Source organism: Chionomys nivalis, chromosome 23 (genome assembly GCF_950005125.1).
Source record: "Chionomys nivalis chromosome 23, mChiNiv1.1, whole genome shotgun sequence".
In the NCBI taxonomy this organism is placed as follows: domain Eukaryota; kingdom Metazoa; phylum Chordata; class Mammalia; order Rodentia; family Cricetidae; genus Chionomys; species Chionomys nivalis.
In genome coordinates this window covers 43,636,974-43,659,532 of record NC_080108.1, presented here as the reverse complement: position 1 = coordinate 43,659,532, position 22,559 = coordinate 43,636,974, and the positions used below count along the sequence as shown (strand labels likewise).

The 22,559-nt window shown below is 44.9% G+C and overlaps 2 protein-coding genes across 2 annotated transcripts in view; both read left to right on the top strand.

The window, feature by feature from the left end:
* The window catches only part of LOC130865188 (uncharacterized), a 90,356-nt gene extending 81,947 nt beyond the window's left edge, over nt 1-8,409 (top strand). The window contains exons 22-24 of the mRNA XM_057756084.1: nt 374-669; nt 963-6,640; nt 6,760-8,409. Coding sequence (XP_057612067.1) covers nt 374-407 — 34 coding nt within the window. The 3' untranslated portion in view covers nt 408-669; nt 963-6,640; nt 6,760-8,409. The remainder of the gene's footprint in view (nt 1-373; nt 670-962; nt 6,641-6,759) is intronic.
* A 5,127-nt stretch (nt 8,410-13,536) lies between these two features.
* LOC130865315 (chromobox protein homolog 7-like) lies at nt 13,537-15,254 on the top strand. The gene has a single exon (XM_057756324.1). It carries the CDS (start codon nt 13,725-13,727, stop codon nt 14,481-14,483), a length of 759 nt encoding a protein of 252 aa, XP_057612307.1. The 5' UTR covers nt 13,537-13,724; the 3' UTR covers nt 14,484-15,254.
* The last annotated feature ends 7,305 nt before the right edge of the window (nt 15,255-22,559 follow it).

Below are 22,559 nucleotides of genomic sequence, written 5' to 3'. Positions count from 1 at the left end.
CTTTTAAGGAAATGTGGTGGGTGAGGCCAGTTAATCTCTTATGATTTGAGCTGACTTTTCGAAGGCACTTTGCCGTGGGCAGGCTTCAGTCATTTACAGGACTTAAACATTAAGGTTTCTGGAACCCCAAAAGGTGCTTTCACACTGAATCCTATTCATGAAGAGACTAGCATAGTTGAGACAGAAGCAGATAGCAGAGGTTGCTGGCAGGGCTTGCGGATGCAGGGGAACTGGAGGGAGAAGAGCTTTCAAAGGGACAACAGTTTAGGAATGGAAGAAGTATGTGGAGAACTCTGGTTCCTCAGTTCAGCTTTTTGCTAAGTCTTTCTATGTCAATGTCACTAAAACAGTCCTTTGTTCATCTCTTTTCCAGGGCTGACGATGCGGCCCTGACCCGGGATTCCTAAACCCCGGGTCTGTGTTCGGCCTGGTTGGGGCATAACAGTTTCTGGAGCAAGCCAGGCCAGAGCATGAAAGGAGGTGTGCCCCAAACATCTACCTGATAGACAGCTCCAGCCACCAGGGCATGAGCTCTGTACCCCTCTTCTCCTACTGGGTGCAAGGGTGAACTTCATTTGTTCCCAGAAGAAGTAGCTGGACATAGAAGCCTGTCACATCATCATGGGCGATGACGAGGCATCCATCCTGCTTCAAGTCCACATGAGAAAAGTTAAGTGTCCCAGATGACTCTGGGTCCCCATCTCCTTCTCCCCTCACTTCCATCAACAGAATCAATGAGCACCTGTAAAGAAGCGCTTGCACACTTTCCTCTTAGGTGGTAAGGAGGCACAGGAAGAGGAGGGGGAAGGAGGAGTGGGGAAAGTGGGACATGTCAAAGGATAAAAGCAGTGAGAGAGGGCAGAAGAAAGGGCTTGCATCTGGATGGGGAGGAGGTGATTTATCCAGAGGAAATTCCATTCTGAGAGCAGAAAAGTAAGGAATGAATGTGTGGGTGGTGACAGGGTCCACAACCAAGAAGGAGAGGAGCAAAATTCCCCTGAAGGGGAGGTTAGGAGCGAATGGTGCATGTGTACCCCGAGAAGACGACCCTATCTTCCTCATGGGTTCCAGCTTGCTCCAAGCTGCAGCAGGTGAGTGCTGCCTGAGAAATCTGTTCTCGTCCTGAGGTGCTCAGAGAGGGTGTGGCTGCAGAGAAGAGAAGCCACATGTTTTCAGGAGCCTCTTCTTCTTTCTGCTTGACCGAGTTCAAGCCTTCATCTTTCATGCCCTAAGGTGCTGTTGTCTCAGCCAATGATTATTCAGACAGATAAATTTGATGTCCCCATGGGGGATTCCTTGACTTTGAGTAAACAGCAAGATAGGTGTTTGTACTAGAAATAGGTAAACAGTGCTTAAAAGGACTGGGAAACATCACTGCCCAGAAAAAGTCAACAAACTTGGAACATCTTTGAGCCCAGGGCCATCATCAGGCTTTAGTTTAGAAGGAAACCTGATTGCCAAGGAGCTGCAGATGATGGCCAGTGGTATGGTGTGCAGCCTTGTTGAGGGAGCTGCCTGCAGTCTTCTCCTGCCCACCATACATATATGGAGCATCTTCTTGGGTCACCAGGGGCAAGCCAGCTGACAAGCTTTTCAGGGGTCCAATCTTGAGATCAGTCAGGTGTAGTGAATTCGTGTCCAATGTGCATCTCCTTGTGGTAGATGATGAGTTTCTGTATCATGGTCTTGATGTACACCAACCATCCCAATTGTGTGCTCTCCTCTGCAGAGGCCAATGGTCCTGTCCTGGTGAATGGGAGTATGGTTCTTTGTGACAGTTTATCAATTGTCCGGAATCCACTTCATTGGCTACATCATGTAGATGAAATCTTGACCGAGTCCTATATGGTGCCCTGTTCACCCCAGTCATAATAATAGTCAGTGTTAGTACAGTCAGTCATCATTTTATTCTAATAATTCCTGCCATTATATGTTACTTGATTATTTTTATTATACCCTTGAACATTCTTTGTTTTATTGATTTGATTATATTGTGCCAAGTATGATTTGTTTGATGATCTAGTCTATTTGGAGTTCTGTATGCTTCTTTTACCTTAATAGGAAGCTCAATCTTTAGGTTAGGGAAGTTTTCTTCTATGATTTTATTGGAAATAGTTTCTGTTTCTTTGACTTTGCTTTCTTCGCCTTCTATTCCCCTTAATCATGGACTTGGCCTTTACATAATATCCCAATTTTTCTGGTGCTTTGTGGTGGAAATTTTATTAGATTTAACATTGTTATTGACTGGGAAAACAATTTTCTTCTATCTTGTCTTCAATGTCTGCGATTTTTGCTTCTATCTCTTACATTCTGTCAGTAAGTCTTACCTCTAGGATTCTTGCTCCAGTCCCTTACACTGTTTCCAGTTCTCCCTTGGTTCCACTTGTCTTTATTGAATCTTTTTTTTTCATGTGTACCCTTGACCTGTCTTCTTCATTCAAATCCATTGTTTGTGTTCCAAAGATTTCATTCATGTCCTCCTAAGGTCCTTGACCATTCTCATAATAGCTATTTTGAAGTCCTTGTTCTGTGTGTCAGCTGTTTGCCTTGCTTGGGAACTACTGAAGTCCTACTGATGAGCTCTAATGGAGACACACTGTTGGGCTGTTTTGATTCTGTCCTCATGCTGACATCCAGCCATCTGGGCTTAGAAAAATTTCACTTCCAGTAGTTGATATCTGGTCTTGCCTGTCTGTTGGGTAGGTTTTTCATTCCTTAGTTTCTGTTGCCCTCACAGGATTTCTGGAGGGGGTGTGGTGGCTGTGGGTAGCCTTTAGAGAGTGCTCTGAGTCTCTCCCAGGTGTGGCCACTGGTGGTTGCAGGTGGGCAGTGTTTCTAGTATTGGGAGATTGCAGGAAAGAGTAGGATGAGCTAGATTGGCAAGTGTCTCAGCAGATACATAAGGAGGGAGAAAAGTTTGGTCAGCCATCTGGATCTCTAAAGTCCTTAGGGAGTTGGATTAAGAGGTGAAATCACATCCCTGTCCAGCACGTGGTCTTGTACAGTCTTAGGGATGAGACTGAGTGTTTGAAAATGGAGAACGGAAAGGAGAGGAAATATTGCCTATTTGCTTCCATGGTCAGCATGGGCTGCAGTGACAGACTGTCTCCAGTGAAGGAGACCAAGACAAAGGAATGGGATGAAGAGAAGGCTGAGAGAGAGGATTTGTTTACTCCAGGAATGGGGACAGAAAAAGGAGAGTCCAGAACAGGTGGCCTGCTATAAATCTGGGAATAAGACTGGGGAACTGGGATTGGAGGATGAGAATGAGATTGAAGTTCACCTACTTGCAAGTGTGTCTAGGGACATAGTGTCTCTGGTGTTGCTGGCTGAGATAAAGTGGTGGGAATTGGATGCAGTGGTGTAGGAGAAGAATGATGGATTTGAAATTTGTACATCGACTAGCAAAACATACAGACACTGGAAGTGAGTGCAGGAATCTCATAAATGAGTGTCTGATCGTGTATGGGGCAGACTATTGTATAGGCGAAAAGTTGAGACTGTAGTGCAGTAAATTCATTTGATAGTTACTGGAATATGTTCCCTGAATAATGAATTCTTTGAGGAACCCCAAATATATATATCTTTGTGGTAAATCACATACCAATGAAATAATCTGATGGCATTCTCTGTGGGAAAGTTAACAATGTGTTATTTCCTTTTATTTTTGTAAGAGTGTTAAAGATGTCTTCTGGATGTGGCAATCTTTTCAGAAGATCAAAGGATATGATCTAGTAGAATCCAGCTGGATTCTGAGGCCTGTGTTCTGTGGTGACTAATGATCCTGTTAGAGCTCACCCTGTGCTCACTGAGGAGACTCAGCAGTGCTGTCCTTCTGTCCTGTCAGAGCCCAGGGTGAAAGGAGTCAGCCAGAGCTAGTGATTACTGCTATGACTCCCCAAAACTGAAATCCTACCTAGCTACTCCTCAGGCTCCCATGGAAGCTGAGCTTTAGCAGCAGGGCTCACAAGGGTCTTGGCAGCCTCAGTGGAAACATTCCCAAAGGAAGAGCCACTTCTCTGCAGGGGTGGGAAAGGAGGCCTAGGACAACCTGGACTCCCTGAGGAGAACTTTGGTCTTGAACTGCTTCTTTCTCACTGCAGGGCAGGGACAGGCATAAGAGCTCTGCTGTCACCCTGGCTGTATCTGCATCTGAAGCACAGATCACTACTACACTTTACCACAGCATCTCATCTACCATCTGTTCGTCTCTATTACTGCAAGGATCCTTTCCCAGTCCATCCTGCCCTCTGCTTCTTGGCTAACATTGCCTGCACCTTGATCATGGAAATCAGTTCCATTGTCTCTAGGGTACAATGAGGTAAAAAAGTCAAATATCTGTTCCTCATATCTCCTTGGATACCCCTATGAGTCAATAATAACCAGTCCTGTAAGAAATATTAAATGATCATTTTTCTTGTCAAATACTATAAAACAAATGCTGTTTTTCCTTCAACCCTGAACACTCCTGAGCCTTTTAGACTTTCTTCCTCCATTCCCAATGTCCCATTCTAAATGCCCACTTCTCTTCAAGTGTTAGACATGTTCTTCCAGACAGATGGAACCAATTTCCTTTCCTTTTTTAAAAAGGAAAACAGAATATCTATACATCCAGTGACCTCCTCTTCTCTTTGCCTTCTTCACTGTTCATAATTCCTTTCCAGACTAGCTCTAACTGTGCATACACTGTGAAGTTGGACCTCAGCTCATCCAAACAACTACTTTCCTTCCTTTGGTCATGGATAATAGTGTTAACAGGGATAAAAAGTACAGCTTACTCTCCAGGTATGCTTGCTCTGCCACTTCTGTGAGCATCTATTCTCCTCATTAGAAGTTGCATCAGTAAGATGCTTTAGTGGGAGTGGTGGTCTCTTTCTTTGTGTTCTCAAGACCACTTTTAACAGACTCCAGCTCTTTCTGTGAATCTAACTATGCATCAGGTAATATAGGCACCGCACACACCTTTGGGTTGTGGCCCGGTGGTGGACCTGGATATTACATTCAAGTCTGGCACAGGTGAGTTTCTCAAGATGACAGAGACAAGAGAAACAGTGCAGGATACTCAAACTCCTGGGCCTCGATCCATCTCCACATCTGCAACAGTATTTGTCTACACTGCTGCCTTTGTACACAGCTTCTGCTTACAGTATCTTCTATTCGTTCACATTCAATGATTCTAAGTGATCATAAAATGCCAATAAAACAGACATCAAGGTTATGATTGGTTTACTAATCCAAGTACTTTCCATTGAACCTATTGTTTAAAGGGAATCCCATGGAGTTGGCATTTTTCTCTTAAATATAGAAATATCAGCCTGTGCTTGGTACATTTTACTAATGGAAAATGATTCTGGAAAGCTCTATGCCTGAATACACTCCTGTTTCCACATTATCATGTGTCATGTGGTTAATATATCACTAACCCCTAAGTGGGTCCTTGAACCTGCTTTCTTTCCTAAGTCAAGGTCTACGACGCATCTTGTACCCTGCACCATCTCCTCTTTTTGCAACGCCTGCTTACTGCATCACTGCTGCACCTTCAAGATCTGTCCCATTTCAGCCTTTCCCTGGTTCTCAGCTGTTGGACTGTATCAGCCTCTGGCAAATGCATTCTTCAAGGCCCCTTCTGTGCAAGTTCAGCCCATTACATCTATCAAAGTAGGGTGTCTAATGTCAGAAGAAACAACAGGCAGCATTTTGGTTAAATATCTCTTGAACATATTAACACATTTGCCTGAAAGCCATACATGACATCTTGACATATTGCCTGGTTCTGCACTCTGCCTGCTACCTGCAGACCCTATGTTGGTATTTGATCTGCATTCTAGGCCATGATGTGTCATCTCCTGTGACATTTATCAAGGCCTACTTCACTGTATGAACCCCTTTTCACCCACAGCATTTTGAACAAGTGCCTCCTCCTCTAAAATAAAGACAGATCTAATCATCCTTGATCCATTAAAGGCAACAGAATTGTTCATATTATCAGACTCATTTGTCTCTGTTCAGGGTTTGTCATCCTCAGTTCCTGGGTGGGTCCCAAGCTCTCCTGTGTTGATTGCCCGTGTGCTGTCCCTGTCCACATTCATCAGGAAATGCATCAGCGATGGCTTTGCTAGGACACATCGCCATGCTCCCTGTAGTTTTCCTTTCATAAGTCTGAAACCCACAGCAGCACTGATACAGTGAACACCTGTGGAAGAGATGGCTGCTCTGCGACTTACAGGAGTGTGCTGAGTCTCTCTCTGGAGTTTCTGCAGGACAGGTGCCCACATGCGATAACCCCAACAGACAGGCGGCCCATGACTGAGTCCTCCAATTTGTGAGGAATCAGCAGCTGCTCGCTCTCCTGTGGATCTCAAAGAGGTCTTTGCACACAGGCCTGGGTGTTTTACCATCTACTTTATATTCCATGGAGAAAGTAATTCACTTCACCTGGCTTGCTCTTTCAGGAACCCACACTGAACTAGGAGGAGTTAGTGAGAACTCATTTGCTTGACTAGCACATCTTCCTCTAAGGGGTCCAGATGATGAGATAATGAGACAGCCCAGACAGAAGACCCTGGTCTGAGAAGAAGGTGTGCTGAGCCTGCCATTGCTTGGACTCCCCTCATCTTCATTTTTCCATCTCAATGTACAGGTACGGACAGGTCCAAGAGTCCTGGGGAGAACTCCTAAACTCAGTCAATCCCTTCTGGTTCAGATCCCCAAAATGCTGTACCTCAACTCTGCTGTTCACTGTGGTTTCTGCTTTGGCAGGTTCCTTTTCTCAGACTACATTGACAGAAACACCCTCCTCCTCTGTGCCTCTTGGATCAACAGCCAGACTCACCTGCGCCCTGAGGAGTGTAAACGGCATTGGCAATAACATTTACTTGTCCAGCAGATGGAGGGGAGACCTCCCAGAGTTTTCCTGTTCTACTGCAAAGACTCAAACAAGTCACTGAGGCTTAGAATCTCCATTACATTCTCTGGATCCAGAGAAGCCTCAAAAAATGTAAATTTGCACATCTCTGAACTATAGATGAAGGGTGAGGCTCAGCACTGCTGTATTATCTAGGAAAATAGTGTTTCCCACAGTGATACAGGCAGATGGGGAAGTAGCCATCAATAGTAGCTTCTGCCAAAAAACAAATCAGTTCTGGTAGAGCGCATGTAGCAGCCACAGGGAAGGGAGCAAGGAGGCTCCACCAACATCGCCTGCCACAGCACCAGTTCTGAACAGTGCAGAGGCTCATGGTATTGATTTTGGTCACCCAGAAAGATGCCCCCACCACATGGAGGCAAACTGTGTGCAAGCATCGAGAAGGGCGACTACCACAAGGCACACAAGATGTACCTGATGCTCTTCTTCAGATACATGTCTAAAACAAGCATTCAGAATCCTGAGATCTCAGGTACTCAGGAGTATTTCTCTTCTTCGGTCATGGCCAGCAGAGCAGTCCAGGCTGACATGACCATGCCGGTCCTCGAATCCCTGGAGAAGGTAATAGTGTATATAGCTGATGAACTGTTAGAGAATTGTAGAGCCAGCTACAGTGTTCAGTTTGATGGATCTAAATTCTCAAGAGCAAGTAGTGTTGGTGGCCAGAGCTGAAGTGGTCCAGTGGAGGATCTGGGAAACTGGGCCATCCCAGCTTCCACCAACCCCTCACGCTGTGGGGTCTGCAATACTACTGTAAGTCTCAGTATTACTTCCTGCCCTCCACTGAGGGCAAGGGCTGTACCAACATGACAGACAGGTACTCTACTGCACAAGGCTTCTGAAGCAGGTGGGTGAGTTCATGGCCCAGGCTGTGTACAACTGTTTCTCTGTTTGAAAAACAAGAAAGGTGCCCACGGGATCTTTACAAGGTGCACACAGAAGGTCCCGTCCATCGAGGGGACTTTCTTTCAATCCCTGCTCAACTTCATCAGGTTTCTGCTGCTGGCTGTGGACAAGATGACTGTGTTCACAGTGAGCACAGCCTGATTACCTACATGGGGACTCCATGTACAAAGTGTACCTGGACAGGGGAGCTGCCAAAGCAGACCTCCACCAGAGAGGGCAACCTGGGAACAAGCTGAGCAGCCTCGTGGACTCCTCAGAGCAGGATGGGGATGAGTACGAGGATGACAGAAGCCTCATCAGCCTGCCTGGAAGCTGCCTGGCCAGCATGGAGACGTGCATGACCAGCACCACTGGGACGGATTCAGTGCCAGTCTGGACATGAGGCCCCTTACACAGTGGGTTCCTGTTCCGGGGCTGGAGGGGCCACCTGTGCAGAGTCTGCCCCTATTTATGTATGGAGGCCAAGGGCTGTGTGGTCAGGACCAAGAACAAAGCCCAGCTTCTGCTGCCCACCCATGTTCCTCATATCTCCCACAATAAAGCACAAGTCCTGCTGCAGCACCCTGCTGCCGTCCTTGTCTCTGGTTCCTTGTGGAGGGCTCTAGTGGGACAGGCAGCCTGGTATCGGTAACCGGTTTCCCTTCTTATGTGTCCATTGTTGCCACGGCATGCCAGAGGAGTGGTGCTCACTACTGGGGGCCATGCAGGATCCTGAACCCTGCAGATGAGGGCACTTTCTTGTTTTATTTCTGTTTGGACACAGAGTTATTTTACAATCATGGTGCACTTCTCAGGGAAAGTATATGTTCTGTGGTGGCCAAGATCCTTGGAGGTAGAGATTAGTTATTCAATCTACAGCCCTGCTAATCTCCATAAGCCCCACGCTGCTGTTCTGCAGATGTTTTAAAGGATGTAGTAGGTTTTCATATCTTTCAAGTTGTAGTATTTATTTTTTTCTGGGTGAGTGATTTTGCAATCTAATGTTTAGGACTTAACCATTTTAAGAGTCCAGGAATGAGCAACCAACTCTATTACCACAGATAATGTCCATGCTACCAGTCAGATTGTAAAGGGAGACACCATATTTTTTACAATTAAAATAAATAAAACTTCTGGATTACAACACTCTAAGCTGCTTAGGAAGGAAGAAGATGTGCCCTATTTTCTATAAAATGGAATTTAAAGGAAGGCTTATGTCAGTTGGTTCTCATTTTTTTCTAAAGGTCTGTTTACGTTTTGAACCTATTTTTGATTTAATTTCTCTTACCCAGAATTTTGATCTCTGATCTAGAATTTTACCCATTTCATTAGGGTTTCCTGGTTCATAGATTTCAGAACTGTCTAGCCTTGTGATTTTTTAGAAAATTATTTCTTGAGATTATACTTACATCATATACTCTTTCCCTTTATTCATCTCAGTCCTTCCCGTGTACTCTGCCTGGTTCTCTTTCAAACCATGGCCTCTTTGCTCACTTTTACACACATTCATTTATATACATATATATTTCTATGTACACAAACACAACCTACTCAGACTATATAATCTTTCTTGTATGCATGTTTTTAGGTTTGACCATTGGTTTGGGGTCACCAATAGTAAGTGTGTGCTCCTCATGAGGAAGGCTATTTCTCCTACCCTCAACATTCTTTGGTTGAGGTGTTTTTATTTAGACTTGAGTCCTTGGATTTTCATTAGTACATACATGTTGGTGAGACATTATGTTAAATGCTTCTGTTATATGCTACTGGGAGGCACCGTCTCACAGCAAACTCCCTGACTCTCTGTCCCTTACAATCTTTCCACCTCCTCCTACTCAACTTTAACTGGTGTGTGGAGTGTGAACTACACAACCCTGTGGTTTGATTGATTGTGGTTTTGTGTAGTAGTCTCCATCTGTTGCAAAGGGAAATTCATTGATGAAGGATGATGACTATACTTATCAGTGAGTATAATTCTTGTTTATCGTTGTTACAGATTATTCTGGTTTAGTGGCTGTACATTCTCCTATAATAACCATAATTTCTCTAGGACTGAGTAGTTAGGAAGTTTGCCCCTACAAGGTATGGTATTCCTTTTCACATATGGGTCTTAAAATCAATTGGAGAGCTTGTGGTCAGCACTAAGGTATGTTTGTCAATAGTGCATCTTTAGGGTTATCATAACCTTCTGGTTATTGTTGTGGGTTCAAAAGTATAAAGTTGGGTTAAGATTGTGTAGGTTGGATTTTCCAGCTCACTATCAGAGAGGCAGCTTCTGTCTCTCCTCTCTCTGTCTCACCCCCCCCTCTCTTTCTCTCTTCCTATTCTTCTCCCCTTCTTCCTTCCCTTCCATAACCACTAAATAAATACCCAACCTCAAAAAAATTGTGTAGTTTGTTTCCTTCCTTTGAAGCTTGCATGACCATGGAAGTTAGACTGTAGAAAGAGAATGTTCAGGTAATTTCAGTTAACAGGTCTTGGGGATCGTTTTCTGAAGTGTTTGGTGTCTTCATCAATAGGGAATTACACTCTGGGTAGGAACCAAGGACAACATCACTAGGCTGTATTTTTTTATTTTTGTTTTTTTTTTAATTTTTTTACTGAAAAAAATTTTCTTCCTCCTCCCCGCCTCCCATTTCCCTCCCCCTCCTCCTGCCCCTCTCCCTCTCCCCCCACTCCTCTTCTCCTCCCTCTCCAGCCCCAAGAGCAGTCAGGGTTCCCTGCCCTGTGGAAAGTCCAAGGTCCTCCCCACTCCATCCATGTCTAGGAAGATGAACATCCAAGCTGTCTAGGCTCCCACAAAGCCAGAACATGAAGAAGGATCAAAACCCCGTGCCATTGTCCTTGGCCTCTCATCAGCTCTCATTGTCCGCCATGTTCAGAGAGTCTGGTTTTATCCCATGCTTTTTCAGTCACAGTCCAGCTGGCCTTGGTGAGCTCCCAATAGATCAGACCCACTGTCTCAGTGGGTGGGTGCACCCCTCGTGGTCCTGCCTTCCTTGCTCATGTTCTCCCTCCTTCTGCTCCTCATTAGGACCTTGGGAGCTCAGTCCGGTGCTCCAGTGTGGGTCTCTGTCTCTATCTCCATCCATCTCTAGATGAAGGTTCTATGGTGATATGGAAGATATTCATCAGTATGGCTATAGGATAGCGTCATTTCAGGTTCCCTATCCTCAGCTGCCCAAGGAAATAACTGGGGACATTGCCCTGGCACCTGGTAGCCACTCCAGGTTCAAGTCTCTTGCCAACCCTTAGGTGGCTCCCTTAACTAAGATATGTGCTTCCCTGCTCACCTATCCAACTTTCCTTTATCTCCAATCATCCCGTTTCCCCAAGTTCCCCTCATCCTCTCCTTCACACTTTTCTCTCCCCATCTCCCCTTACCCCCATCCCACCCAACCCCCAAGATTCCAATTTTTTGCCCGGCAATCTTGTCTACTTCCCATAGCCAGGAGGATAACTATATGTTTTTCCTTGGGCTCACCCTCTTATTTAGCTTCTTTAGGATCACAAATTATAGACTCAGTGACCCCTATCCACGGCTAGAAACCAATTATGAATGAGTACATCCCATGATCTTCTTTTTGGGTCTGGGTTACCTCACTCAGGATAGTATTTTCTATTTCCATCCATTTGCATGCAAAATTCGAGAAGTCATTGTTTTTTACCGCAGAGTAGTACTCTAATGTATATATATTCCACACTTTCTTCATCCATTCTTCCACTGAAGGACATCTAGGTTGCTTCCAGGTTCTGGCTATTACAAATAATGCTGCTATGAACATAGTTGAACAAATGCTTTTGTCATATGATAGGGCATCTCTTGGGTATATTCCCAAGAGTGCTATTGCTGGGTCCAGGGGTAGGTTGATCCCAATTTTTCTGAGAAACCGCCACACTGATTTCCAAAGTGGTTGCACAAGTTTGCATTCCCACCAGCAATGGATGAGGGTACCCCTTTCTCCACAACCTCTCCAGCAAAGGCTATCCTTGGTGTTTTTTATTTTAGCCATTCTGACAGGTTAAGATGATATCTCAAAGTTGTTTTGATTTGCATTTCTCTGATCGCTAAGGAGGTTGAGCATGACCTTAAATGTCTTTTGGCCATTTGAACTTCTTCTGTTGAGAATTCTCTGTTCAAATCAGTGCCCCATTTTTAAATGGGTTATTTAGCATTTGGAGCCTGTCCTGGAACTAGCTCTTGTAGACCAGGCTGGTCTCGAACTCACATAGATCCGCCTACCTCTGCCTCCCGAGTGCTGGAATTAAAGGCATGCGCCACCACCGCCCGGCTAAAAGTCCTTATTTTAAAACTGATAATACGGTAGTGATTAGGCTGTATATTTTAAGAGTCTCTTGAGAACTCTGACCAACAACTCAAAAGACGGCTTCTCATATCTGGCACTGGTGCCTTAGTCAGGTGGCCTTCAGTTGTTTGGGGAGCACTGCCTTTGCATATGATAAAATCTCATTAACACTATCTTTATACATAATGACTAACATGTATATTTGTGTGTGTGTGTGTGGTTAGGTAAATAGTTAATTGTATGATTCTTTGTGGGTTTTTGAAACATTCTTATGGTTGATTAACCAACCTCCCTCCTCTCCCCTTCTCCCTTTCTAAAAAGCCCCATGTTTCACATTTCTGCTCAGATATCTAGTATTCTATTTTCCTTTGCTCTCCTCTCTGTATTTATTTCCCTCTCCCTCTCTAATCAGCAATCCTTTCCATTTCTCCTTTATGGTCACTCTTACCCTGACATTACCCTCTCTTTGGCTCCCCAACCACTTTCTTGTAAAGGAGACAACCACCTGATCATGGTAATTAACTTTATTTTATTTAACAGAACATGTACAAACATGTACTCACATGTGAAAGTTTGGACCTAGGAGCCTCCAGTAAGAGAAAACATGTAATATTTTTTTGTGTGTGTCTGGGTTACCACACTCAATAAGATCTTTTCTAGTTCCATCCATTTACCTGCAAAGTGTATGATGTCAGTTTTCTTTATAGCTGAGTAGTATTCCGTAGAGCACATGAATCACATTTTCGTATCCATTTGTCAGTTGTAGAACCCTTGGTGGGTGTCATTTTCTAGCTCTATCAATGAGCATGCCTGAGAAAACATCTGCAGAGACGATGATTGAGTTCTTTGGGCACATGCCATGGAGTGGTATAGCTGGGTCATCTGGTAGATATTTTTAGCTTTTTTGAGGATTCTGCACACTGACTTCCACAGTGACCAAACCCATTTAGAATCCTAACAGCAGTGGATATGTATTTAGTTCTTGGCACTACCATCTTTGTTCTCTATCTTAGTTTGGCCCATTAAGCATTACATACAGGATTTGACCACTTTTCAAATGTCCCAAAGTCTTCCACATCAAAAAAGTAAAACAACAACCAACCAACCAACCAGACCAAACCAAAATAAGATTACCAGCTTAGGTCCGTCAGCAGCTATTAATACCCTACTCTCTGGTACCAACTTCGGTATTAGTTATTTTTCTATTGCTGTGATAAGACCAAGGTAACTCATAGAAGAAAGAATTGGTGGCAGCTGAGGTGACTGAGGAAAGCCTTGGTGGCTAGGCCTGGGCCTGCTCTCTCAGCATTTCATGACCTGAAGGAGCCACATGGGCCTGAAAATGATGATGGGAGCCGAGGCATGGAGGAGCAGAGAGAGGCCGGCTCAAAATCACTGAATAGGGCTCGCCGGCGCTGAGGAAAACGTTGCGCAGGTTCAAAAATGGAACGTCGGCGGCGTGAGGGAGCGCTAGGGGGTGTGCGCGCGTGCGCGCCGGGCAGAGCCTGACGGGGTCCCCGCCGGCCCGAGCATCGCGCGCAGCAGCCGCGGCCTCGCAGCTCCACCCCCGACCCGGCCGGCCCCCGGCCCGTCGCCCGCCGCCCCGCATGGAGCTGTCAGCCATAGGCGAGCAGGTGTTTGCGGTGGAGAGCATCCGGAAGAAGCGCGTGCGGAAGGGCAAAGTCGAGTATCTGGTGAAGTGGAAAGGATGGCCCCCCAAGTACAGCACATGGGAGCCAGAGGAGCACATTCTGGACCCCCGCCTTGTCGTGGCCTACGAGGAGAAGGAAGAGAGAGACCGAGCATCAGGTTATAGGAAGAGAGGTCCGAAACCCAAGCGTCTTCTGCTGCAGCGGCTGTACAGCATGGACCTGCGGAGCTCCCACAAAGCCAAGGGCAAGGAGGAGCTCTGCTTCTCTTTGATGCGCCCACTCGGCAGCGGGAGCCCCGAGGGGGTGGTCAAGGCGGGGGCAGCTGAGCTGGTGGACAAGGGCCCCTTGGTGCCTACCCTGCCCTTCCCACTCTGCAAGCCTCGCAAGGCCCACAAGTACCTGCGGCTCTCACGCAAGAAGTTCCCGCCACGCAGCGGGCCCCACCTGGAGAGTCACAGCCATCCACGGGAGCTCTCCCTGCAGGAGTCAGCAGCCCCAGATGTCCTGCAGGCTGCCGGCGACTGGGACCCTGTGGAGCAGCCCCCTGAGGAGGAGGCAGAAGCAGACCTGGCCAATGGGCCCCCTCCCTGGACACCCACGCTCCCCTCAAGTGAAGTGACCGTGACTGACATCACCGCCAACTCCGTCACCGTCACCTTCCGTGAGGCTCAGGCTGCCGAGGGCTTCTTCCGAGACCGCAGTGGGAAGCTGTGAACAGCTGCTTCCTTTCTTCTTAAACTGTGTTCCTTGGGGCTTGGGTGAGGAGTTCCAGAGACAGGAGGGGCTGGGAGCAGGCCAAATTTAAAAAAAAAAAAAAAAAAAAAAAAAACAGAAGCATGGGGAAGATCCCACCACCTTGCCCTTACCCCATGAGGGTTGTTTACAGAGGGGCCTCCAGGACAGGGAGGGAAGGCCAGTGTTGTCTGGGTCTCATCTCCAGGGCAGATGGGGATGGGCTCTCCTGCCCAGACAGAGGCAAATCCTAGGAGTTGGGGGAGCCCAGGAGGTCCCGACCTTGCCTTGAGCAGCCGCCCTAGCTCTCTGGTGTTGTTCCCTCCCTATTCCTTGACTTGGGTCTTTACTATGAACTTTCCACTCCAGCTTTGTGGTGGGACATGGAAGCTGTCTTTGGCCACCAGGGACAGGATCAGGACAAAGGGCATGGCCTGGATCAGAGAAGAGGCTGCCAACCAAGCCTCCTCTGAATGTGCTGTCCCCCCAGTACTGGCCTGTGTAGGGATGCCCATGAACACATCCAGCCACTCCAGAGTGCACACACTGCCTGTGTGTGTGTTCACACCTGCCCCATGTCTATAGACCTCCACGTGAACCTTGCACACCTTTAGAAACTGACAGGTGAACATGGCGTGATTTCTAGCACAAATGAACTTGCCCCAGCACCTTCACTCCACCTTGCACATCTGGCACGTGACTGACAGGATCAGACAGCTTGGGCCAGCCTGAGTCTGTTGGCATCCCTCTCAGCTACAGATAGAATCAGGCTTTGTGCAAGGTGCAGATGCTTCCACCCAGGATCGCAGACACTTGGCCCTTCCCTCCTTCACAGGAGTTCCTGTTCTTTCTGACTCAGGTGACTTTACAGCCCTTTTAGTACTACCCCTTCTCTGCCCTCTCCTGCAGCTCAGTTGACCTGGGCATCCATGGATGCCAGTGGGTGTGGGCAGTCAAGAAGGGAGTGTCCCCCTACTTTCTCAGGGCAGCCCTTGTCTTCTGTGTTCCCTCCCCACCGAACCTGAGTGACACAGCTAAGGATGACCCCTCATACGTTGTGGGGATTGGACTGTGCTCTGGTGAGTCAGCTGCACACAAGCCTGTGGTCCTGGTGAGGGGGCAGTTTGCTAGTTTGCACAGGTGCCCTATAGGCTGATAACCTTCCTATCTGAGGAGGGGCAACTCCCTTGCCAAGGTCAAATTGCTCTCTCACACCCTGCCACCTTAGGAACCCGTGTGGCTGGGTCCCAGCAGCCCCTAAGTCTGTTTTTAGGAGACAAGCAGAGTTTGCATGAGCAAGGGTAGGATGGCTCTCTCCTCGACTCTCATTCCCAAACCAAAGAGCCTGTACCCTGTATCTGCCTGGATTCTTTCCTCAAGCTTCTCAAGTCCCTGGTCTCCCCCTCCTCCTTAATTCTCAGTTGTCCAGGGTTAACTCAGTGCTTCCATTGGGGGCAGTCTCCTGTGGTGACCTGCTTCACCTCTATCCTGGGTCCTGAATCTAGATATTGTTGGGGTGGACCAGGAAAAGGAGTCAAGAAGAGCCCAAACCCCTGGCAGAGAAGGTGGGGATGGGTGACTAAAGCTTTTCTTTGCTGGCCAACAATTCTGGGGACAGCATCTGGTAGATGTCATGCTCTCCATCCCTGGGGCACGAGACTAAATGCCTGTACAACTTGGATCATGAGGCTGGGGGGAAAGGGCGGAAAAGGCGGCTTCCGGGCAGCTGTCTCCTGTCTGTAGCAGCAGGAAGTGTCCTTTTCTCTCATGTGACCCTTTATGAAACCCACCAGCTCCGGAAGATTGTAGCCTGGACTGGAGATCCTTCAGGACAGCCATATGACTCTGGATTGCTGTGGTCTGGCTCCCTAGGGAGAATGGCTCCAGGCTTTGAGTGGCTACACAGGTTTCTCCCAGCCTGAAGCTGGACAGTGTCCAAGTGGACAGGGCCCCCCTACACACACTAACCCCCTCCAAGGCCAGTACTCAAGTGAGGAGTGGTGGCCACCTGCTTATCTTTCCCTTGACTCCACCCATTTGAATGTAGAGGTTGGTAGTGCTTTTCCCTCACTGTGGGTTGGGGTGAAAATGTGCCTCAGCTTCTGGTGTGGACACTCGAAGTGCCACATTTGAGCCCATGTGGGCTGTGTGGTTATCATCTGGTAAGATGGTTATTTCATTGCCAAGTTCCTCCCACCTCCGGCCCACTGGGGGAGGAGCTCAGTGTCGGCAAGGTGGTATAGGTTTTTTTTTCTTTAAGTGGCAGACCACACCCGCCCGCCAGGTCTCAGCGCAAGACCACTTTGCACAGAATGAGCTCCGAGCTTTGTTCAGACTACATGAATGTATTGGGAGGGATTGGGACGGGGCATGTGTGCTGGGGAGAGTCAGCAAGTACAAAGTGCGGTTTTATTTTTGTACTGATGGGTAAAAGAGACTGTATAGCATCTATTTATTTAGATGGTTTGTCTGGTAGACGAGGCAAAGATTATTAGAAATACATTAAAATGATTTAAAAAAATCACTGAATAGGAACTCTTAGGACTTGGAGCTGTTGGAAAAACCAAGCCTGCCCTGGTGATACAGCTAATTCAGAAACAATTTGTAGAGAGCAAGCCTGAGGCAGCAAACTCCACAAGAGCAGGATTGAGCCAGCAACCTGAGCTTGAGTAGACCTGAGACAATAAATTCCACAAGAGCAGGTATAGGGAAGCAACTACTGAATGAGTGGACTAGGGCCAGAGACCTCTGCAAGTCTGGGCATGAATCTGGGACCTTCAAGGGAGTATACCTGAGCCAGGACCCCTGGTGATCCAAATGTGAGACTGGGACCTCCAAGGAACTAGGCCTGAGCCAGGACCTCTGTGGGTCTGGCCATGAGTCTAGGACCTCCAAGGGAGGAGGCAGAAACCAGAGACCTCTTCAGGCTCTGAGGCAGTGGGCCTGATCCAGGATCTCTGCAGATATGGGCATTGGTCTGGGACCTCCAAGGTAGTAGGCCTGAGCCAGGTCCTCTGTAGGTTTAGGTGCACACGGGTCTGGACCTCTATGGGATTAGATCAGAGCCAGAGACCTTTGCATGACCAACCCCAAGGCAGGGACTTCTGCAGGAGCAGATCCAGACCAAGGACACTTACAAAAACTGGTCTGAGCCAACAACCTAACCAGAGCAGTCCTGAGTGAGTGAACCCCAAAGGGGCAGGACTGAGACATTGACCTGTACTGGGATGGACCTGGAAAGGCTAAACTCCACAGGAGCAGGACTAAGCCAGAGACCTTGACCAGAGCAGGCCTGAGGCAGTGAATTCTACAGGAGCAAGACTGAGCCAGAGACCTAGCCAAGAGCAGGCCTGGGACAGCAAAGAACTCCACAAGAGCACACTCCACGAGAGTGGTGCAAACCCCGGGAGCACTTAGCAACCTCCTGGAACACAGAGTGACCAATGAGTAACTGGAACCATAGCACTGACTGCACCATGAGGAACATCCATCTGAGCCTTGGATCCACTGGCACCTGGAAGATTAATCACCAGAGTCACAGACAGCCACAACTACAGCAATTAGAGGAAAAGAGTAGACAAGGTAAGAACACAGGCAACACAACAAAGAACAACATGACACCAGTAAAATCTAGTGACTCTACAACAAGTCTTGAACAAACAAGTATCAATGAAGCAGAAGAAAATGACCTAAAAAAATAACATCAGGAAAATGTATCAGATGCTTAAAGAGGAAATGAGAAATCCCCTCAAAGAAATGGAGAAAAAAACAAAAAATTGGAAGGCATCAACAAATCCCCTAAAGAATCCAAGAAAAACATCTTAAAGAAGCTATTCAAGACTTGAAAATTGAAATAGAGATAATAAAATGGAAAAAAGACAGAACTTATAGAAGCAAAAATCATGAGAAAAATGATCCAGAACCGCAAATGTAAGTATAAACAGCAGAATACAAGAGATGAAAGAATCTCAAGTGCTGAAGACACAATAGAGGAAATAGACTCGTCAAAGAAAACAAATCTAGCAAAATCTTAACCTAAAACATCCAGGAAATGTGGGACACCATGAAAAAACCAAACCTAAGAACAATAGGTATAGAAGGAGGAGTTCAACTCAAAAAGCACATAAAATATATTCAACAAAATCATACAAGAAAACTTTTCCAACCTAAAGAAAGGCATGCCTATAAAGATACAAGAAATTTACAGAAAACCAAATAGACTGGACCAAAAATCCTTCACCACATAATAGTCAAAACACAAAACATACAGAATGAAGAAAAAATATTAAGAGCTACAAAGGCAAAGGGGGAAGTAACACATAAAGGCAAACACATCAGAATAATACCTAACTCTGAAAACCAGAAGGTCCTGGACAGATATTATGCAGACACTAAGAGACCATGGATGCCAGTAAGACTACTATACTGGGTGAAACTTTCAATCACCTTAGATGGAGAAAACAAGGTGTTCCATAACATAACCAAGTTTAAACAATATATATCCACACATCAAGTCCTACGGAAAGCACATGAAGGAAAACTCCAACCCAAGGAAGTTGGCTGCACCCATAAAAACACAGGCAATAGATAATCCCACTCCAGCAAATCCCAAAGAAGGGGAACACACACTACCACCAAAATAAATGGAATTAACGATCATTGGTCATTAATATCTCTTAATATCTGTGGACTCCACTAATAAAAAGACACAGGCTAATGGAATGGATACGAAAACAGGAGTTGACCTGCGGCATACAAGAAACACACTTCAACTTCAAATACAGATATTACCTCAGTATAAAACGTTAGGAAAAGATTTTCTAGTCAAATGGACCTAGGGAACAAGTGGATATAGATATACTAATATCTAACAAAATAGACTTCAAACTAAAATTTATCAAACTAGATAGAAAAAGATATTTCATATTCATCACAGGAAAACTCCATCAAGGTGAAGTCTCGATTATGAACATGTTTGCCCCACATAGAAGGGGAGCCACATTTGTAAAAGAAACATTACTAAAGCTTAAATCTCACATCAAACCCCACATACTAATAGTGGGAGATTTCAACACCCGCTCTCAACAATGTGGACAGGTCTGTAGACAGAAAACTAACAGAGAAATAAGGGAACACGACTCAAATGTACTTAACAGACATCTATAGAACCTTCCAACCAAACACAAAAGAATATACCCTCTTCTCAGCACCTCATGGAAACATCTAAAATAGACCCCTTACTTGGTGAAAAAACAAATCTGAACAGATACATAGAAATTGGAATAACTGCCTGTATCTTATCAGATCACCATAATGTAAAGTTAAAAATCAATAAAACAAATTACAAAAAGTCTGCAAACTCTTGGAAACTGGATAATGCTAATCTAAAATATCACTAGGTCAAGGAAGAATAAAGAAAGAAACTAAAGACTTCCCAGAATACAATGAAAATTAGTGCACAACATACCCAAATTTATGGCACACTATGGAAACAGTGCTAAGAGGAAAACTCATAGCACTAAGTACAGACACAAAGAATTTGGAGAAATCTCACACTAGTGGCATAACAGCACACATGAAACATCTAGAACAAAAAGAAGTAAGTGCACCCAGGATGAGTAGATGACAGGAAATAAACTGAGGACTGAAAACAACAAAAGAGAAAGAAAGTGAACAATATAAAGAATCAAAGAAACCAAAAGTTGGTTCTTCGAGAAAATAAAAAGAATAGACAAATCCTTATCCAAACCAGACAAAAGGCAGAGGGAGGGAGAATCTCCAAATGAACAAAATCAGAAATGAAAAGGGAACATGAAAAAAGACAGTGAAGAAATCCAAGAATCATCAGGTCATACTTCAAAAATATGTACACCAGAGGTGTGCTGTTGGTATGGAGAGAAAAACAATGCTTTCATCATTGCCAGCTTTGAAAATGAGGATGAAAACAAGGATGAGATTTCCAAGAAAGTTAGCAGGGCTCTTGATAAGGTGACCTCTGATCATCACTCAGGATCATCTTCTTCAGATGAAGAAACAAGCAAAGAAGTGGAAGTGAAACCAAGTTCAGTGACTGCAACACCAAGCCCAGTGTACCAGATTTCAGAACTGATATTCCCACCTCTTCCAATGTGCATCCATTGCCCAGAAAAAAGCCAGGAATGTACCGAGGGAACGGCCATCAGAGTCACTATCCTCCTCCTGTTCCATTTGGTTATCCAAATCCAGGAAGGAATAATAAACCATACCGTCCAATTCCAGTGACATGGGTACCACCTCCTGGAATGCATTGTGACCAAAATCACTAGATTAATCCTCACATATTAGCGCCTCACTAGCTCCTTTTGATTTTGTCATGTTGATAGAAAGGAAGAATAGACCTTACTATATACACTAAAAGTTCCTACTTGTAGTGAAGTTAGATGGGCCAAACCATCAAACTTATTTTTATAGAAAAGTTATTGAGAATAATCTTTCTTTAAAAAGTATATATATATATATATATATATATATATATATATATGCACTTTAGATATATTGAAATAGTTTGAGAAACTTTATTAAAGTTAGTCAAGTGCCTGAGTTTTTAATATTGGACTGAAGTATTTATATATTGTGCATTGACTCTGTTGGATACAAAAACACTGTAGGAGTGGGCGATGTGTTCTAGCACCTTTGAGCATTGACTTTATGGAGAGTAAGTTATTTATACACAAGGAAATCTATTTTATGTCATTATTTAGAAAAATTGCATGAAATCATGTAGTTGCAAATAAAAAGTAGTCTGAGGCAAAAAAAAATATGTACACCACAAAATTGGAAAATTTAAAAGAAATTGACATTTTTGTGGATAGGTGCCATATACCAAAATTAAATCAAGATCAAATAAATAATTTAAGCAGACTGATAACCCCTAATGACGTAGAAGCATTCATTAAAGTCTCCAACCAAAAGAGCCCAGAACCAAATAGATTCAGTGCAGAATTCTTGCAGAATTGCAAAGAAAAGCTGGTACCAATACTCCTCAAAATATTCCACACAGTAGAAACAGAAGGAACACTGTCAAACTTCTTTTATGAAGCTACAGTTATGAGGATACTCAGACCACAGAAAGCTGCAACAAAGAAAGAGAATTACATACTAATCTCCCTCATTAACATTGATGCAAAAGTACACAATGAGCCAGGCAGTTCTGGCTCACAACTTTAATCCCAGCACCCAGGAAGCAGACAGGCAGATCTCTGTGAGTTCAAGACCAGTCTGGTCTACAGAGTGAATTCCAGGACAGGTTCCAAAGGTACAGAGATACCCTGTCTCAAAACACTCAAAATATTCAGGAGGAGTCAAACTTTTGCTATTTGCAGATGATAGGATAGTATACCTAAATGACTCTAAAAACTCTACCAGGAGGCTCTTACAGCTGATAAATGTGTCAGGATACAAGTTTACTCAAAAAAATCTATAGCCCTCTTATATACAAATAATAAATGGGCTGAGAAATAAGAGAAAAATCACCCTTTACAATAATCTCAAATAAAATATTTTGTGATAATACTAACCAAACAAGTTAAGACCTGTATGACAAGACCTTTAAATCTTTAAAGACAGAAATTAAAAAAGACATCAGAAAATTGAAAGATCTCTCATGCTCTTGAATATGCAGGATCAACATAGTAAAAATGGCAATGTTACCAAAAGCAACCTACAGATTCAATACAAACCCATCAAAATCCCAACACAATTATTTACAGACTGTGATAGAACAATACTCAACTTCTTATGGAAAAACAAAAAACCCTGGATGACCAAAAGAATCCTGCACAATAAAGAAACATTCAAAGGCATTACCATCCCAGACATCATTTTCTACTTTAGAGCTATAATAATAATAATAATAATAATAATAATAATAATAATAATAATAATATAATATAAAACTTGGTGCTGGCATTAAACAGATGTGGATAAATAGAATCAAAGGACCTAGGCCAGAGTGGGCCTGAGAAAACAAGCTCCACAGAGCTGGAGCAGATTCAGTCCAAAGACATTTGCAGACCAGAA

Excerpts from the sequence above, each read along its gene's own strand:
- LOC130865315 (XM_057756324.1), top strand. The coding sequence starts at position 13,725 with ATGGAGCTGTCAGCCATAGGCGAGCAGGTGTTTGCGGTGGAGAGCATC.